This window comes from Branchiostoma floridae, chromosome 10 (genome assembly GCF_000003815.2).
Source record: "Branchiostoma floridae strain S238N-H82 chromosome 10, Bfl_VNyyK, whole genome shotgun sequence".
Lineage (NCBI taxonomy): Eukaryota > Metazoa > Chordata > Leptocardii > Amphioxiformes > Branchiostomatidae > Branchiostoma > Branchiostoma floridae.
In genome coordinates, this window is record NC_049988.1 from 18,396,140 (window position 1) to 18,411,272 (window position 15,133).

The 15,133-nt window shown below is 41.1% G+C and overlaps 1 protein-coding gene across 1 annotated transcript in view; it reads left to right on the forward strand.

Moving 5' to 3' along the window:
- The window catches only part of LOC118424657, a 33,490-nt gene extending 19,765 nt beyond the window's left edge, over positions 1 to 13,725 (forward strand). The window contains exons 2-5 of the mRNA XM_035833314.1: positions 11,168 to 11,300; positions 11,906 to 12,045; positions 12,446 to 12,584; positions 13,140 to 13,725. Coding sequence (XP_035689207.1) covers positions 11,168 to 11,300; positions 11,906 to 12,045; positions 12,446 to 12,584; positions 13,140 to 13,350 — 623 coding nt within the window. The 3' untranslated portion in view covers positions 13,351 to 13,725. The remainder of the gene's footprint in view (positions 1 to 11,167; positions 11,301 to 11,905; positions 12,046 to 12,445; positions 12,585 to 13,139) is intronic.
- Positions 13,726 to 15,133: the final 1,408 nt, after the last annotated feature.

Consider the following 15,133-nt stretch of genomic DNA (forward strand, 5'->3'; position numbering starts at 1 on the left):
GTAGTTTCACCAAGGATGTTAAAATCTTTCTTGCATCCATGGTTTCATCTTGTGATGCAACCTGATTTACAACCACCTAGATGGTTCAAATAAATCTGCAGACTTGTTAACAGTGAGCACTGATTTAGCTGACCTGGTTTTTAGCCTACAATTAAAGATAGATTCAGTCCAAAGGTCTGTCTTAAGTCAAACCAGGTGACCCCCTGAGAGGTTGCCACTTCAGGGTCACCTGTTGCCATGGCAACAAGCCACTGGCTCCAGAGATGTGCATCATTTTCTGATCAGGGCTGTCTCCAACTTAATTTTTTTTCTGTCCCACTACTCATTGTTTGGGAGCCGTGTTGTTGATTTTCCTGGTTAAATACACACACATGTAAGTCCAAAGCCAAAGGAAAGAACATTTTCAGTTCGTTTCACATCAATTTTGGGAGCAAAGTAGGGGTCATGGAGACAGCCCTGATTTTGATAATCCTTCATGTGTTGTGAATTTTCTTCTGACTCCAGAAGGGGTGGAAACCAGGTGGCTTCTGGCAAGGTGACAAGCAGTAGCCCCTGTGTCATCCTAGTTAACGTGATACGCCTTTAATTTTGCTAAATTAGTAAATATCATATGATGTAATTTTGAGATTGGAGACATAGAATACGTTGTCTGCAATTTCAATAAAGTGAAAATAGAAGGAGTCTTTTAGAATTGACAGTAATCAGGCTTATCACCATGATCTAGCTAAATGAGGGCTGTTAATTTTTTTCCGTCCCACTCATTGTTTAGACTTTGGGATCACATATTGTTGATTTTCCTTGTTGAATATGTCATTTTAAGCTCAGGAAAAAACATTCCTAATACATTCATGCCATTTTCTTGCTACCGCGAAATTAAATCCTGACGAACTGAAATTCCCGGTATATGTCAGTACCACACAAGTCACATCAGCAATTCCACCTACATGTACCTCATTATGCCTCATTATACCCAGGTTAACTAAGTAGAAGTTATCTGCTCTCCCCATCTGAGCAGAGGTCTGTAGCAGCCTGCCTGCCTGTCAGAGAACATCTCCTGATCAAAAGCAGTTTTGCAGCATGTTTGTAACAAAGGAAGACAGGCAGACTGGCTTTATCTTGAGGAGACCAGTAAATACTACTAGTATCTGCCCCTAGTTTGCTGGTGTGTAGAGAGAGATGACAGTGGCCCTTGAAGGGTGCACCAGTCAACATACAACCATACAGGGGAAGGACAGGGGAAGGGTGGGAATATTGTTCTGTAGTAAAGAGGATATCTGAATATGTACAGTGTATACTGTAATTGTTTACGTGGATTCACTTTCACGGTAGCAGGAAAAAGGACTTTTCGTAGTGGTTGTAAGTTCGCGGTAGCACCATACACTATAGTCTCGTACTGCCATGGAAAAATATTCATGGTGGTTTTAAGTTTGCGGCAAAGCGGCCACCACAAAAACTGCGAACATTATACCACCGCAAAAGTTTCTGCATTTACAGTATCTTGAGGAGACCAGTAAATATCTGCCCTGAGTTTGCTGGGGTGTAGAGAGAGATGACAGTGGTGCTTGGTGGGTGCCTTAATAAGCAGGGTGCACTAGTCAATGTACAACCATACATGGGAAGGAGAGGGTAAGGGTTGGAATGTGTTTGCTATACGTTTGGCTTAAGATGCTGTAAGTTTTTATATTGTATATACAAAATACTTCTTCTGCAGTAAACTGGGTATTGGAATACGTACTGTATGATGTCATTGTATTGAATAGATGTATGAATCGCAAGTATAAAAGTGGTAAAAGAAAGTCTGGTTCCAGTCCCACTAATTAGTATCAAAATTAATGTACCAGTACTGCTTCCAAGTTCAATAGGAGAACCCTTACTTCTTAGATTATCTAGAATGTTTTTGCTTAGAAACCTTTGTGACCTATAACATAATGTATCACTGAACTGTTCAGAGTAGGTTTAGTACATATTCTTTGTGAAATTTTGTTGCTCAGGAATTTGTTTAAACAAAAAGTGACTTGCATAACCTTGTCAACAAGAATAACCCCACTGAATCTCAGTTGGAACATTCTTTTGTGTTTTATCACAAAACAATGTGGTTTTGAGTTGACTTCTATAACCTTATCAACAATGACGACTGTACAGTCTCAAGTAGAACACTCATGCGTGTGTTTACAGAAAAAACAACATTGTGTGGATTAGATTTGATTTACGCTCTGCTGTAGTGACTTTGCCACCAAACACCATGAACAGATAAAACCTTTGAGACCTTGAAAGTGACATTGACAGAGTCAAGACATGAAGTTCAGAGGCATGTTTCGTCTCAAGACACGGCACCCAAAGGTATGAATCTGGCAAGGTCATTAAAGAAATTAAAACCATACTCCAGTGATTTTGAACTCAAAGGTTTTAGATAATATCTACATGTGGAGGTTGTTTGGCAGGACTCCATGTTGTGATTGTTGTAACTCCTGCAAAGGATCGGCTGGGTACTCCTACTATATATGTTCCGACACACGTATGTTCCGACACACGTATGTTCCGACACACGTATGTTCAGACACACGTATGTTCAGACACACGTATGTTCAGACACACGTATGTTCAGACACACGTATGTTCAGACGCACGTAAGTTTAAGTTTCGACACACATGTGTTCCAACACACCTATATATATATATGTTCCTACACACATATGTTCCGACACACGTATGTTCCGACACATGTATGTTCCGACACGCGTAAGTTTCAACACACATATGTTCCGACATACCTAATGTTCCTACACACCTATGTTCCGACACACATATGTTCCAAGTCTTCCGATGTCCATAGTTCCAACACCCCTTTTTTCTGATACCCCTATGTTCCGATGTCTATGTATTCCAATGCCCGAATGTTCTGACATCCCAATGTTCTGACACCCCTATGTTCCCGCACCCCTATGTTCTGATGCCCAATCTTCTGATGCCCAATGATCTGACACCCGTGTTCCGACGCCCTCTGTTCCGACACCCAGAGCTCCTTAATGCCCCTATGTTCCCACGCCCCTACTTGTAAATTCCGACGCCCCAATGTTCTGATGACCAATGTCTTCCGACAGGAGTTGTTGAAACTTCTTTTTTAACTCATTCTGTAGGATGTATAACTGGGTCAGTAACTGGCTCAGTCCCCAATGTTTTACACTGATAGCTGCATCTAAAGACTTTCTTGAAAGAAGCCAGTACACCAATCTGACATCTAATTAACACATGCAATTAGTCACACCAGTGTTTGGTCTAAGTCATTATTAAATCAAAGGAAACTGCCAACATGTCACTGCTTGGGCCACAATAGTTCGATTTGTTGGTTTTTGTCTTCAGGTTTTATTTATTTATTTTATCTTATTCATTGAGATTTATTTTACCATTTTACTACTTAAGAATTGACATAACAGATGACTATCACCTTTTTCGAGATGTCAACCTGGAGACCAGACTGTAGGTTTGATCCACTCAAACTAAGAAGGACCCCTGCTCTTTTCGATAAGGGTGGTGGGTTCTTTAACATGCGTAAGGTGTGGCTCTTTTAGAAGAAAAATTTCAAATAGAAATGTAGAGCCTTTTATATTTAATAGCCTTTGTTTTAAATTCTCGCTAGAGTAGAAGGATGTATTCATATCTTATTTATTCCTCAGTAATAGGTGTAACCAAGTCCTTTTTTTGCTTTTAGAATGTTCAAGAACTGTGGAATTGAATTGGTTTTGCCTTGGACTCAGTTGCTAGCAGAATTAAGAAATTAATTGCTTTTCCTAAGGTCTGTTTTCTTTGGTTTTTCTTATCAGGTCTTTGGATGACTTTCTGTCTGGATTGTTCTGTGTTATATGCCATTCATGGCCTTATTTGGACATGTCGACACATGGCGGACATTGCATTTTGGGTAATCCGCTGGCAGTATGGTTAGTTTATTTTCTTTGTGTAAGACTTTGAATGCCGATGCTGCAGTGTGTCCCAAAATCCACTGCACATGGACTCAGATCTTTTGCATGTTCAACTGGAAGTAGTGTGTGCAATCCAGGGGTTAGTGGCCCTGCCTCTAGACCTAGAAGTTTTGAGTTTGAATTCTGGCTGTTGTCGCTCACCTGACATAAATTCTACTGGAAAGCACTGCCATCCTTAAACCCCTGTCACAAACCAAACGTTTTTTTTTTATTTCGGGATCCTGCCTCTGAGCTAGGAGTTATGAGTTCTGGCTGTTGTCACTTGACACAGATGCTACTGGAAAGGGTTGCAGTCCTTAGGAAAGGGCGTTGACCCATAGACTAGTCCACTGCTCATTGTGCTTGTTGAAAAGAGCTAGTGGATACATTATAGATTTTAGATAGATGATTAGGTAGTTCTAAAAAAAGAAGAAACATGTAAAAATATATAATTCAATTATTATTTTCATAACAAGAAATTAAGTCTGTTCCTTAGCAGGAAAGTTTATCTGGGTTGGTATGTGCACCAGATTTTTTTTTTCTGTACAAGTTTTCAACACTCTTATCAAGTAAAGTATTGACTGGCACCTAAAACATGTGTCAGACACCATTCCTCACGGCTTTGCCATTTCCCTTCCCATATGCTCAGCCTTGACGCAAGCACCAACATTCCGGTGGTGTTAATGCCATTTTTGACGATGATTACTTTGGACTTTATCTCCTAAAAGGAGGCTTTGCTCCTAAACCATATCAGTGAGTCACAAGGCTCTCTCCTGATGATTCTGCTGTTTAACGTCATTATGAAATATTGACTGATGTAAAGCAGATGTCGTTTACGTCATTGGCATTGTCATATCGTTCATTACCATAAACATTTACTTATTTGTATGACTTGTGTTTCTTTCAACTTCGAGTCATACATTAGTCAGTAGGGGGAAAGAATTACCACACAACAAGAGTTCAATTTATTGTTTTGAATATAAACAAAATGAACAGGCCCAGTATACATACAGTATTCAGTTGTCTTTGCCTAACTGAAAGAAGAAAAATATGTACTATGTAACAATTGGACAGTTGGAGTCACAAGGCATTTTCATGATGAAATATCAGCTGACATATAGCAGCTGAAACAGGTAGACAGAGATGTTCTTTCTGTAAGCTTTACAGTAAATATTTACCTTACTAAAGTTATTATCACATGTCACCTGATACAATGCAGATGTTTTTGCCTAAGTTTGCCTCATCTAAAAATGTATAAATCGTGTCATGTTGTTAGCTAATTGAAACTTGATAACAAACATTTATCCCAGTTAACAATAACATTTTACTGATGATATATGTTACTTCAATTGAGGGGTTAGTATTTCAAAATAGGATAGGAACAGCCACACCTGTTCAAATTTGTGAGTTCTTAAGGATAAGAAATAACCTTAACACATACAGTTAGAGTCACAAGGCTTTCTCATGTTGCCATAGCAGTTAAATGTCATTATGAAATGTCAGCTGACATAAGGCAGTTGTCTTTATGTCAGCTATTACATACCAGAGGTGTTATATCCGTTAAAGCCTGAGTAAATATTTACTTTTCGTCTTTCTGTCAGCCAAGAACGTACTAGTATCAGTTTTATCATATTTCAAAGCTTGATAATAGACTTTTATCACACTTTCAGTGTATGTCAGTGTTGTATGTTTCTTTGGGTAAGGATTCAGTATTTTTAAATAGGAAAGGACTGCAAACAGAGGTTGGCAGGGGAAATTGTGCTCTAATTTTCTTATGTACTGTCTTTTTTCAGTCAGTGGTGATAGCTGACAGAAAAAGATGGCATGTATTACTGGCCATCTAGTCAAAATAAAGGTTATGCAAGTATGTCTGTATAAGAAAAATTGAGTAGGAATTGCCACCCCTGTTCCATTTGTACCTGGTTATTTGATTAAGATGGAATGCTAACTGTAAGATGAAAGTAACCTTGCTTGACACACAGATTGTGAGTCACAAGGCTTTCTCATGATGACATTGCTGTTAAACATAATTATTAGATGTCAAATGAAATAAAGCAGAGGCCTTTACGTGATCTTTACAATAAACATCTAAGCAGACATCTTTGCTACATCAGCCAAAAATGTAGCCCGAGTAATATCCTCAGTAGTAACCGCTGGCTCAACAAAAAGATTGAACGTACATGTGTACATGTACCAGGGTGGCATAAAATAAAGCATGGATGTGAGGAAATATATGAACAACGTCATGATCGTGCTTGATAAAAAGCGTCAGCACCACTTCCTTTCCCTCTCTCTTATCTGTGTACTTCCTGGTCCATCCACAGAAATATGGAAGGTGTATCATGATATATAACAGAGGTTTGACGTAATTGTTTGCGTATGACTATGAGTGTCACGTTTCTCTGTCATGTTCACAAAACTCACACTTAAAAACTTGAGCAATATCTCCCAGAGTGGCCAAGAAAATTTGCCTGGAAAATATGTTATGACTGTAAACTCTGTGGCAGCTACCATTTCACTATAAATCTCTCAGTGATCCAATGAAAACCTTGTGAGTTGATGAAAAACCCATCTTGTTCCCCTGTACTGGACGTCCTGCAGTCTTTCTGTCAACAGGTCTGCCAACCTGTGCACTCAAGTCCCAAGTCTTGTCATCAGGCTTTTCTAAGGCCACAGACAAGAGTTCAACAGTGCAATCAGGTTTATAGTCTGGTCTACAGGTTTTCCTGAGGCTACATGTACAGTCAGGCCACAGTTCAACAGCTGAAGTGCACTCGGGTCTCTTGTCTGGTTTCCAGGCTTTCCTATGGGTATGCGCCACAGTTCCACAGTTACTGTGCACTCCAGGCTATCATAGGACTACAGACCACGTATCAACAGTGCACTCAGGTCTCTAGTCTGGTCAACAGACTTTCTGAGGACTACATATACGGGCCACAGTCCAACAGTGCACTCAGGTCTCTAGCTTGGTAGAGATCCAGGCTTTTCTAAAGCTATAGGCAACAGTTCAACAGTGCACTCAGGTTTAAAGGCTGGTCTCCAGGCTTTCCTGAAGTTACAGGCTACAGTTCAATAGCTGCAGTGCACTCAGGTCTCTAACCTGGTTAACAGACTTTCTAGGGGCTACAGGCCACAGTTCATCAGTGCACTCTGGTCTGTTGTCTGGTATCCAGGCATTCATAGGACTACAGGCCACAGTTCAATAGTGCATCCAGGTCTTTAGGCTTTCCCAGGGCCGCATAGTGCATTCAGGTTTACAGTCTGGTCTCCAGGCTTTCCTGTGACTGCCAGGCTTTCCCAGAGCTGCACAGTTTATTCAGGTCTCTAGCCTAGGTCTCTCCAGGCTTTCCCAGGTTCACATAGTGTACTCATGTCCCTAGTCAGGTCTCCAGGCTTCCCAAGGCTACAGTCAATGGTTCAGGCAGACAGTGTACTCAGGTATAGCCTGGTATTCAGACTCTGGGCCTATCATTGTTACTTGCAGACCTAAGGATGACACATGTACTGGCCAGCAAAGGGGCTGGTTTCTAGATTATCAGCTCTCCTACCTTACACACAAACAGACAGGGATTGCACCATAGTCCAGCATAAATAAGCAGTGGTAAGACAAGAATGTACCTCTTTTTCCTGGCCAGCAAAGTGACTGGTTTCCAGATTATTAGGTCTCCTACCTTACACACACACACAAACAGGCAGGGATTGCACCATAGTCCAGCATAAATAAGCACCAGTAAGACAAGAACACACCCCTGTACACTGGCGGATCCAGAAATTTGCTAAGGGGGGGGCGCGCACGATGACGCGGCCGAAGGCCGCGGCCGCGCAGCGCAAGCTGCGCGGGGGGAGAGCACGAGAGGGGGGTTCCCCCCTCTCGTTGGGGGGGTATGGGGGGCCTCCCCCAGAAAATTTATAAGAAATAGAGGCTCTCTGGTGCATTTTAGAGCCATATCTGAGCAAATTTGAGAAGCAAACTAACACTAACTTTTTGTCATGTCTGTGGCTGTCTAGTTCACTTCAGGGACATCTTTTACTATTTTTAGCAACTACCACTGAGGACAAACCTAACGAAGGCTAGTTCCTCCTTTTTAATATTCATAAATGACGCCACGCTACACAAACAATATCGCAAAATTATTTGTACCGATTTGCCTTTCTCCGCGAAGCGGCTCGCGCTCCTATAAAATCGCATAGAAATCTCGTGGGATCTGAGTGGCTTGCCGGAGACGATTTTGAAAGTGTCTTACGCATTTGAAAATGCATATATGTCGGACTCTTTTTGCTTCTGCGGTGGCAATTGATGACGATTATTATATAAATCGGGGGGAAATGACAACAAAAACGTCAGCACGGTCACCGCGGCGACTGATCAGAACTGGAGTGGGGAGGGGGGTGTCGGCGCACGACGCCGATTTTCCCAAGGCGGGTTGCGTCTCTCTAAGCCGATGACGGACGATAGAAATCATCAGTTCATCAAAAATAATTAACTTCCGCTGATTTTCTGGAGATCTTACAAAATTTCCACGCTCTTTCTATATTTTTGAGCGCCGATTTTGGCTTACAGCGACCCACCAGTTTCTTGGGGAGAAATTGATGCGGCCGCGCTCCGTCCCCGGGCCTTTACCGTAAGTTTACGTGACGCGAAAGACCCACTAGTAATTGCAAACTGCAAGTTTCCCTAAATAATTACCAGAAAATCTCCTTTCAAATAAGCGAATTAGTTTTATAACGTTGTCAATATTCTTGGCGTAACTTCCGAAGACCTCTAGTAACCTTGGTTTATCTTGCCAATTTTTTTTTTTTGCCAGCTGAAGGGGGAGGCGCGCGCCCGCCGCGCCTCCCCCTGGATCCGCGCGTGCTGTAGGTCAGCTGTCAGGTCCAGATTATGGTGGGTGTTGACAGGTTGGTTTAGGGGGACAGACCTTTACAGAAGTTAACAAAATGTTCACTTCAATGTTTTTGTGGAAGAAAATACCAGGTTGTTCTTTCTTCTTTTCATCATATCAAGCGACCTGATCATTGCCATTGGCGCTAGTTATATGACCTTACCTTAGACCCTCCCGCAACACTGTTGCATTGGTCGACTCGTCGAGCATACAGGATGTATTTTCTCCAAAGGTTGCGGTCTTCAGCAGCTACTGCTTTCCATGCTGTTTAACCCCATTTTCCTTCCATCATCTAAGATTGTCCGTCTTAGTGTAGCTAGTTATATGGGGGTCTGCAATCTCTGCATACTGTATAAAATCTTGATAATATTGGGTTTTATATGTCTAGGAAAATAGAACTATTCTACCAACAGAAATTGGCTTTCAGTCAAATATTGCATTTTGTTTCTTAGTGAAGAAGCAGTGCAAGAAATTCAAAGGAAACTCCTAGCCCCTGCCTTGACAATTATTGGCCAGGTACTTATTAGGTGGGAGTAAGTAGCTTACATTTGTATGTCAGAAACAATCTTTACAATTGATTGAACTTCCATTAATATAGCCTAGGACAAGTAACTTATGTAAGAGTTAGTGCGACCATCGTCCAATAATCGGTCATGTCACTTTGATTTTCTGCATGATCAGTTCACTGTAGTAGGCAAGCATAATTGCTAAGTTTTGCCTTACTTAATTGTGATGATAACTGTTTGATCTTGAACTATGGGTCAGGACAAATTCAAGATCAAAGTTTACTGTAGAAGGCAGATTATTGTTTGAAAAGCTCAGAGGCAAAGTGATGATCAAGGTCTACTGTACTGTGCTGTAGACATTATACTTGGAAAAAAGGTAGCTTTAATAGAGTTAGAGGAAAAACTTTTTTTCTCCCAGGTCACAATGCTCCCTGTCTGGTATTGCGAGAATTCAAACCCTCTTAGATGCTATTATACTCATTATCTCCATAAAAAATGGATATATTGAGTAAAATAGATTGCATGTGTGTGTGTGTGTTTGTGTCTGTTTGTGTTTCCGGATTATTGTAGTCAGCATAACTCAAGAACCTGAGGTATATCGCTTACGATGATAGTTTGTTGGTAGATGTTGAGAATATGAAGGTCAGGGTCAATTTTGGGCCCCTGGTGTATGACCTAGGTACTGCAGCACAAAAAGATTGAGCTAGCAGTTATTAACGAGGGCGGTTATACCCAGGCTACATTGCTCCTGACCTCACACCAAAGTTCAACATCACAGAAGGCTTCCTGAGGAAGCTTTGGGTCCCGCCTCACCAAACATGGACAAAACAAGTTTTCACAACAACAAGAACAAACCACAGACGGAACAGCACCAGTTTCCTGCAAACATGTTCTTTGTAATCTATATCATTTCTGACCTTGGCTACCAGTAGGTCAAGTTTGAAGGTTTAAGGGACAGCCCTTTGGTTTGCAGGGGTAAGGCAGAGTGAGTGTTTGATGCGTTCCACATCAGACATCCCTATGGTAGGATTTGGGTTGGGTTAGGGTTAGAGTTTGAGTTAGGGAGTGTCAGAGCATATGGAAGGAGCTTGAAGAAATTTGACAGAAAAAGTTTTATACTGTAGCATTCTGTTTGCTGAACAGATTGCTTAGTTAGCCTGAGTGTCATCCTCTGTATTGACCGCTGGCTCGATACTTTCACTTGCTAACCACCGTGGTTACTTAGCAAGCGAAAATATTGAGCCAGCGGTCACTACAGAGGATGGTACTTAGGCTAACAACCTCTTGCTGTCAGAGGTTAATGACCCCCTCTCGGGCTATGGCAACAGTCGGGCCGCCGCTAGGAGCGCCATTTTAGTCAGGCTAACGTTAGCTCTACCGGTAACCTGGAGTCCGATCACAAGATCCCTTTTTGTTCACTTATAGTTTTGTGTTGTTTTGCTACAGTAGCGTATGTGACTGCACAGTTGTTGAATGTAATAGTTTTTTGTTGTATTCCCACAGTGGCGTATGTGACTGCACAGTTGTTGAATGTAATAGTTTTGTGTTGTATTCCCACAGTGGCGTATGTGACTGCACAGTTGTTGAATGTAATAGTTTTGTGTTGTATTCCCACAGTGGCGTATGCATGTGACTGCACAATTGTTGAATGTAACAGTTTCCCGTTGTTTTGCTACAGTGGCGTACGTGACTGCACAGTACGAGACCCACAGTATTGGAACATGTGACGTGTAACAGTTTTGTGTTGTTTTCCCACAGTGGTGTATGTGACTGCACAGTTGTTAAATGGAAATTGTAACATTTTTATGTTGTTTTCCCGCAGTGGCATATGTGACTGCGCAGTACGAGACCCACAGTATTGGAACATGTGACCTGGAGCCGTACATCCTCAAACTGCTGACATGCGACAATCACTTCTTCACTGCCATGAGGAAAGACCCAGACGGGGATTGTGGGTAAGTTCTTAGCCTTGATACTGTGTGATTTCCTAACAATTTTGAAAATTTATGGCAAGAATAGATGTTTAACTGCCCAGCAATCTTTTTTATAACACTATGGTTGTAAAATTTTCATTTTTTTATTACAATTTTACAAGAAATAGTCTTCTAGATATAGCTTGACATTCTAGCTATTCTTCCCAATTGGTACAGTGCCTGCGAAACTGGCGTGTTATACCAAAGGGCATTTATACCATCTATACAGATACAGAAGCTGGTATGTTATGTTGAAGGGTGGTCATACTGGATATACAGATAAAGAGGTAGTAGCCTGGTATCCAGATGTATTATAGCCCCTAATTAAGTCTCTTCTGTCCTCTCTGCAGAGATTTGGGAGCTAGCCTCAGCTATGATACATCTGGATACCAGACTACAGAAGAAGATCAATGTATTCACCTGATAGATGATTTCTCCCTCCCCCAGCCTAAGGTACAAAGAAGCAGAGTTCTGCTACTGGAAGGAGATCCGTGAGTGTTATGTGGAGCTGTACGAAATTTCCACAAAGTCCTGTCCAGAAGTAACATCCTATTCACCTAAAATGATATGATCTCTCCCTCCCCCAGCCTAAGGTACAAAGAAGCAGAGTTCTGCTACTGGAAGGAGATCCGTGAGTGTTATGTGGAACTGTACGAGGGGGAGAGACTCAACAGTGAGGTCGGCAGCATCATGACTCAGTTCCCCTCAGAAGAGGCCTTCTGTGAAGGTATTTATTGCTCATTCATTTCTATATTCATTTATTTATTTATTTATTTCATTTATTTATTTATCTATGGTCTTATCACGAAGGTGGCTCTGTCAGTGACTGGACACTGATTTTGAGATACATACTTTCAAGTCACAAGCAGATTACTACATCAATTACCAAAATTCCTGTCCAGAATCGTAATCGTAGTCCTGGGATCGAACTCATGACCTTAGTAACTGACTGCATGGCAAACACTGTACCCACTCAGCCATTGCACGGTGGATGGGGATGGATCCAGCCTTATTATAGCTCCCGAGTTTCTTCTGTCCTCTCTGCAAATACAGAAGAGACTCGGGAGCTATGCTACAGCTGGACATTAGGCTAGATGGATACATATTTTTTTCTATTTTGTGTTTAGGTACGGGGCTGGGACCCATCGACTTCAGCGAGTACCACACCAACCCGTGCGACTCCCGGTACACTCAGGAGAGTCAGGACTGCACCAGGGGCCTCATCATGATGTACCAGGACAACCCAGCTGACACAAGGCTATGCAGGTCAGAAAAATAGGAATATCTACTCATCGAGTCACTCAATAGTTATTCAGTTTATTGAATGAATGAATTGATGGATGGATATTCCTCAGGGCAATTGTGACTGGTTCACATTGTACTGCAGCAATATGTGTAGGAGTCACACAGTATTAGGTTTATTTAGTTATGTACTAAAAAAAATAACCAGTGGTAGTAGTAGTATTACTATTCAGACTATACTGCTGCTGTGGACCCTGACACAGGGGTAGGCAGCAGTCGGCTAGTCTTCACACCTTGCTTCGAAGTGGCTCTGTCCAACAGGCTCGCCCTATTTAGACTGCACATTTTTATGTCTCTCCATACATATTCCATCCAGGATTTCCTTGTTCTACCACTACAGAATTATTCATAGTTATTCACAGATGTATCGTCGTGTTCAGCAAGTTACGGACCAGTACTGTACACTGGACCTGATCCTCTGACCTGAACCATACCTGTACCTGAATTTTCTGTAGCGGTATCCACACCTAATGTATGCATCTGAGACTGTAACTCTGATTTCTTCCTTCCCCCCTGCAGCAAATACAGAGAATCCATCAGCTGTGTTCAGCGAGTAACAGACCAGTACTGCACACTGGACCTTGAGGACTTTGCTCACGCCTGGGTCGATGTGCACATGAAGATCGACCACAACCCCTTCTGCGCAGAGATCACCAGTCTGGGAAACAGAAGTCACAGTTGTGTCCTGCTACTTCTGTTGGCGCTCATCGCACTTTTGTTTCTTCTGTAGTGCAACAATTGTACTAGCATAGTTTCATCTTGTAGAAATGGCCATTTTGCCTAGCCTGGTTACCATCCGGATAGTAGTTCACTGTGACGTTTACTATACACTATATACAGTCGCTTCTCACTCCGTCTTATTATCTCCGTCTTATGCTGTTCCTTCTGGGAACCATGACATCTTAAACATTCTGAGCGAATTAAGGAATGGGTTCAAGCACTACAGACTGTTAGCAGAAGCGAACATAGGAGCGAACTACTACCTGGATGGTACCCAGGCTACATTTTGCCACCATCTGTGGTCATTTTTTAATTCATTGTACAAAGTTACTCCCTAAATCAGGTATCTCACTGGACTTTGGTTCGTTGGCAGTGTCGCTGTGCTATATATATTATATTTGTGTTACCCTTAACTCAATACTGGGAAAATCTTACAAAAACGTAAAAGTACGACTGAAAAGACAATAATACACACAAAGCATTAAAATTTTTTTAATGCTTTGTGTGTATTGTTGAGCGCCCTGTCAAATTGCTTGAATGTAGCGGTACTGCCTATGTACAGCAACGTTAGTGAGATACCCACGTAAACTAGTGCCCGTATTGACCAATGTGGACCATTGTGTATTATATAGTATACAACTGGATTTTAAAATGTTGATCATAAAAAATTTACTAGATGTAGCTGTTAAGATAATTGCTTCTAAATAGTTTTTGCATTGTACATTGGGTCATCTTAATTTTTTGGGGAAAGGAGCAATTTCTCATGATTTTAAAAAGGCGAGGAGGGGGAAATTTGAATTCAGAGTCTTCAGACAATGTTCAATACATTATATTTGCAAAGATATGGAGCATTGTTGTGCAAACTGTTTCTTTTATCATTACTGATGTGAAGTCTATTTTTCATCTTATAAGATCTGCTTGAAAAGATATAGGCCAACAACATATAGCTTTTTTTTCTAGAGGACAGCCATTAATGTTATAGACTGAAATATGTCAAATGAAGAACGGTTGAATTTATCTTTTGATTCTCAGAAATATGCTGGCAGAAAATTTGTCCACCCATGAGCAACAATATAGTAGCAATGATATGATCAGTGCTATCTCTTTCACATTTTTTTTCAAACCCAGTAATGCACCTAGTACTAGTACATGAACCATCCAGTTAGATGTTAATGCTTAGATGATAAAGCAAAAGTTATATGATCCCATTCTAAGGGGTACACAATCTTAATAAATGCTTATTGAGCACATACAACAATATAAGTTCTCTTATAAACATATGCACTGAGGTGTGTATTTTTTTCAGTTATGTAACACATTTTGTAACTATAACTTTATACAAAACCGACCTCTTGTACATGTTGTAAAGATCTTGGACAAAGTTATAACTAATGGGAACATTTTTCACTTCTATCATGGAAATATAACGTTACCGGTCGACGGTCGTAGTTGTCATGAACCAAAATCTACAAAAAAGCTTTTGGTCTCTTACTCTTTTGAGAGCAAATCATGAACTTGAGCTAAAACTGATTTTTTTTCCCTTTCCCGTTTTATACATTGTTGGGAAATATGAAAAAAGGCATATCAAAGGGGTTTGCAATTTGTATAGTGGAATAGTGTGCCTTTCTAACATTGGGCATTTGTGTAACTGCCTCACTACTGAATTCAGTATTGGAGCAATCCTAAGTTCATATGGATAAAACCCAGGCTATTCTTTTGTAGCAAAATGTAGTCAAACCTGTACTAGTGACCACCTCTACATGCACATAAGAACCACCTAGCCATCGATGTAC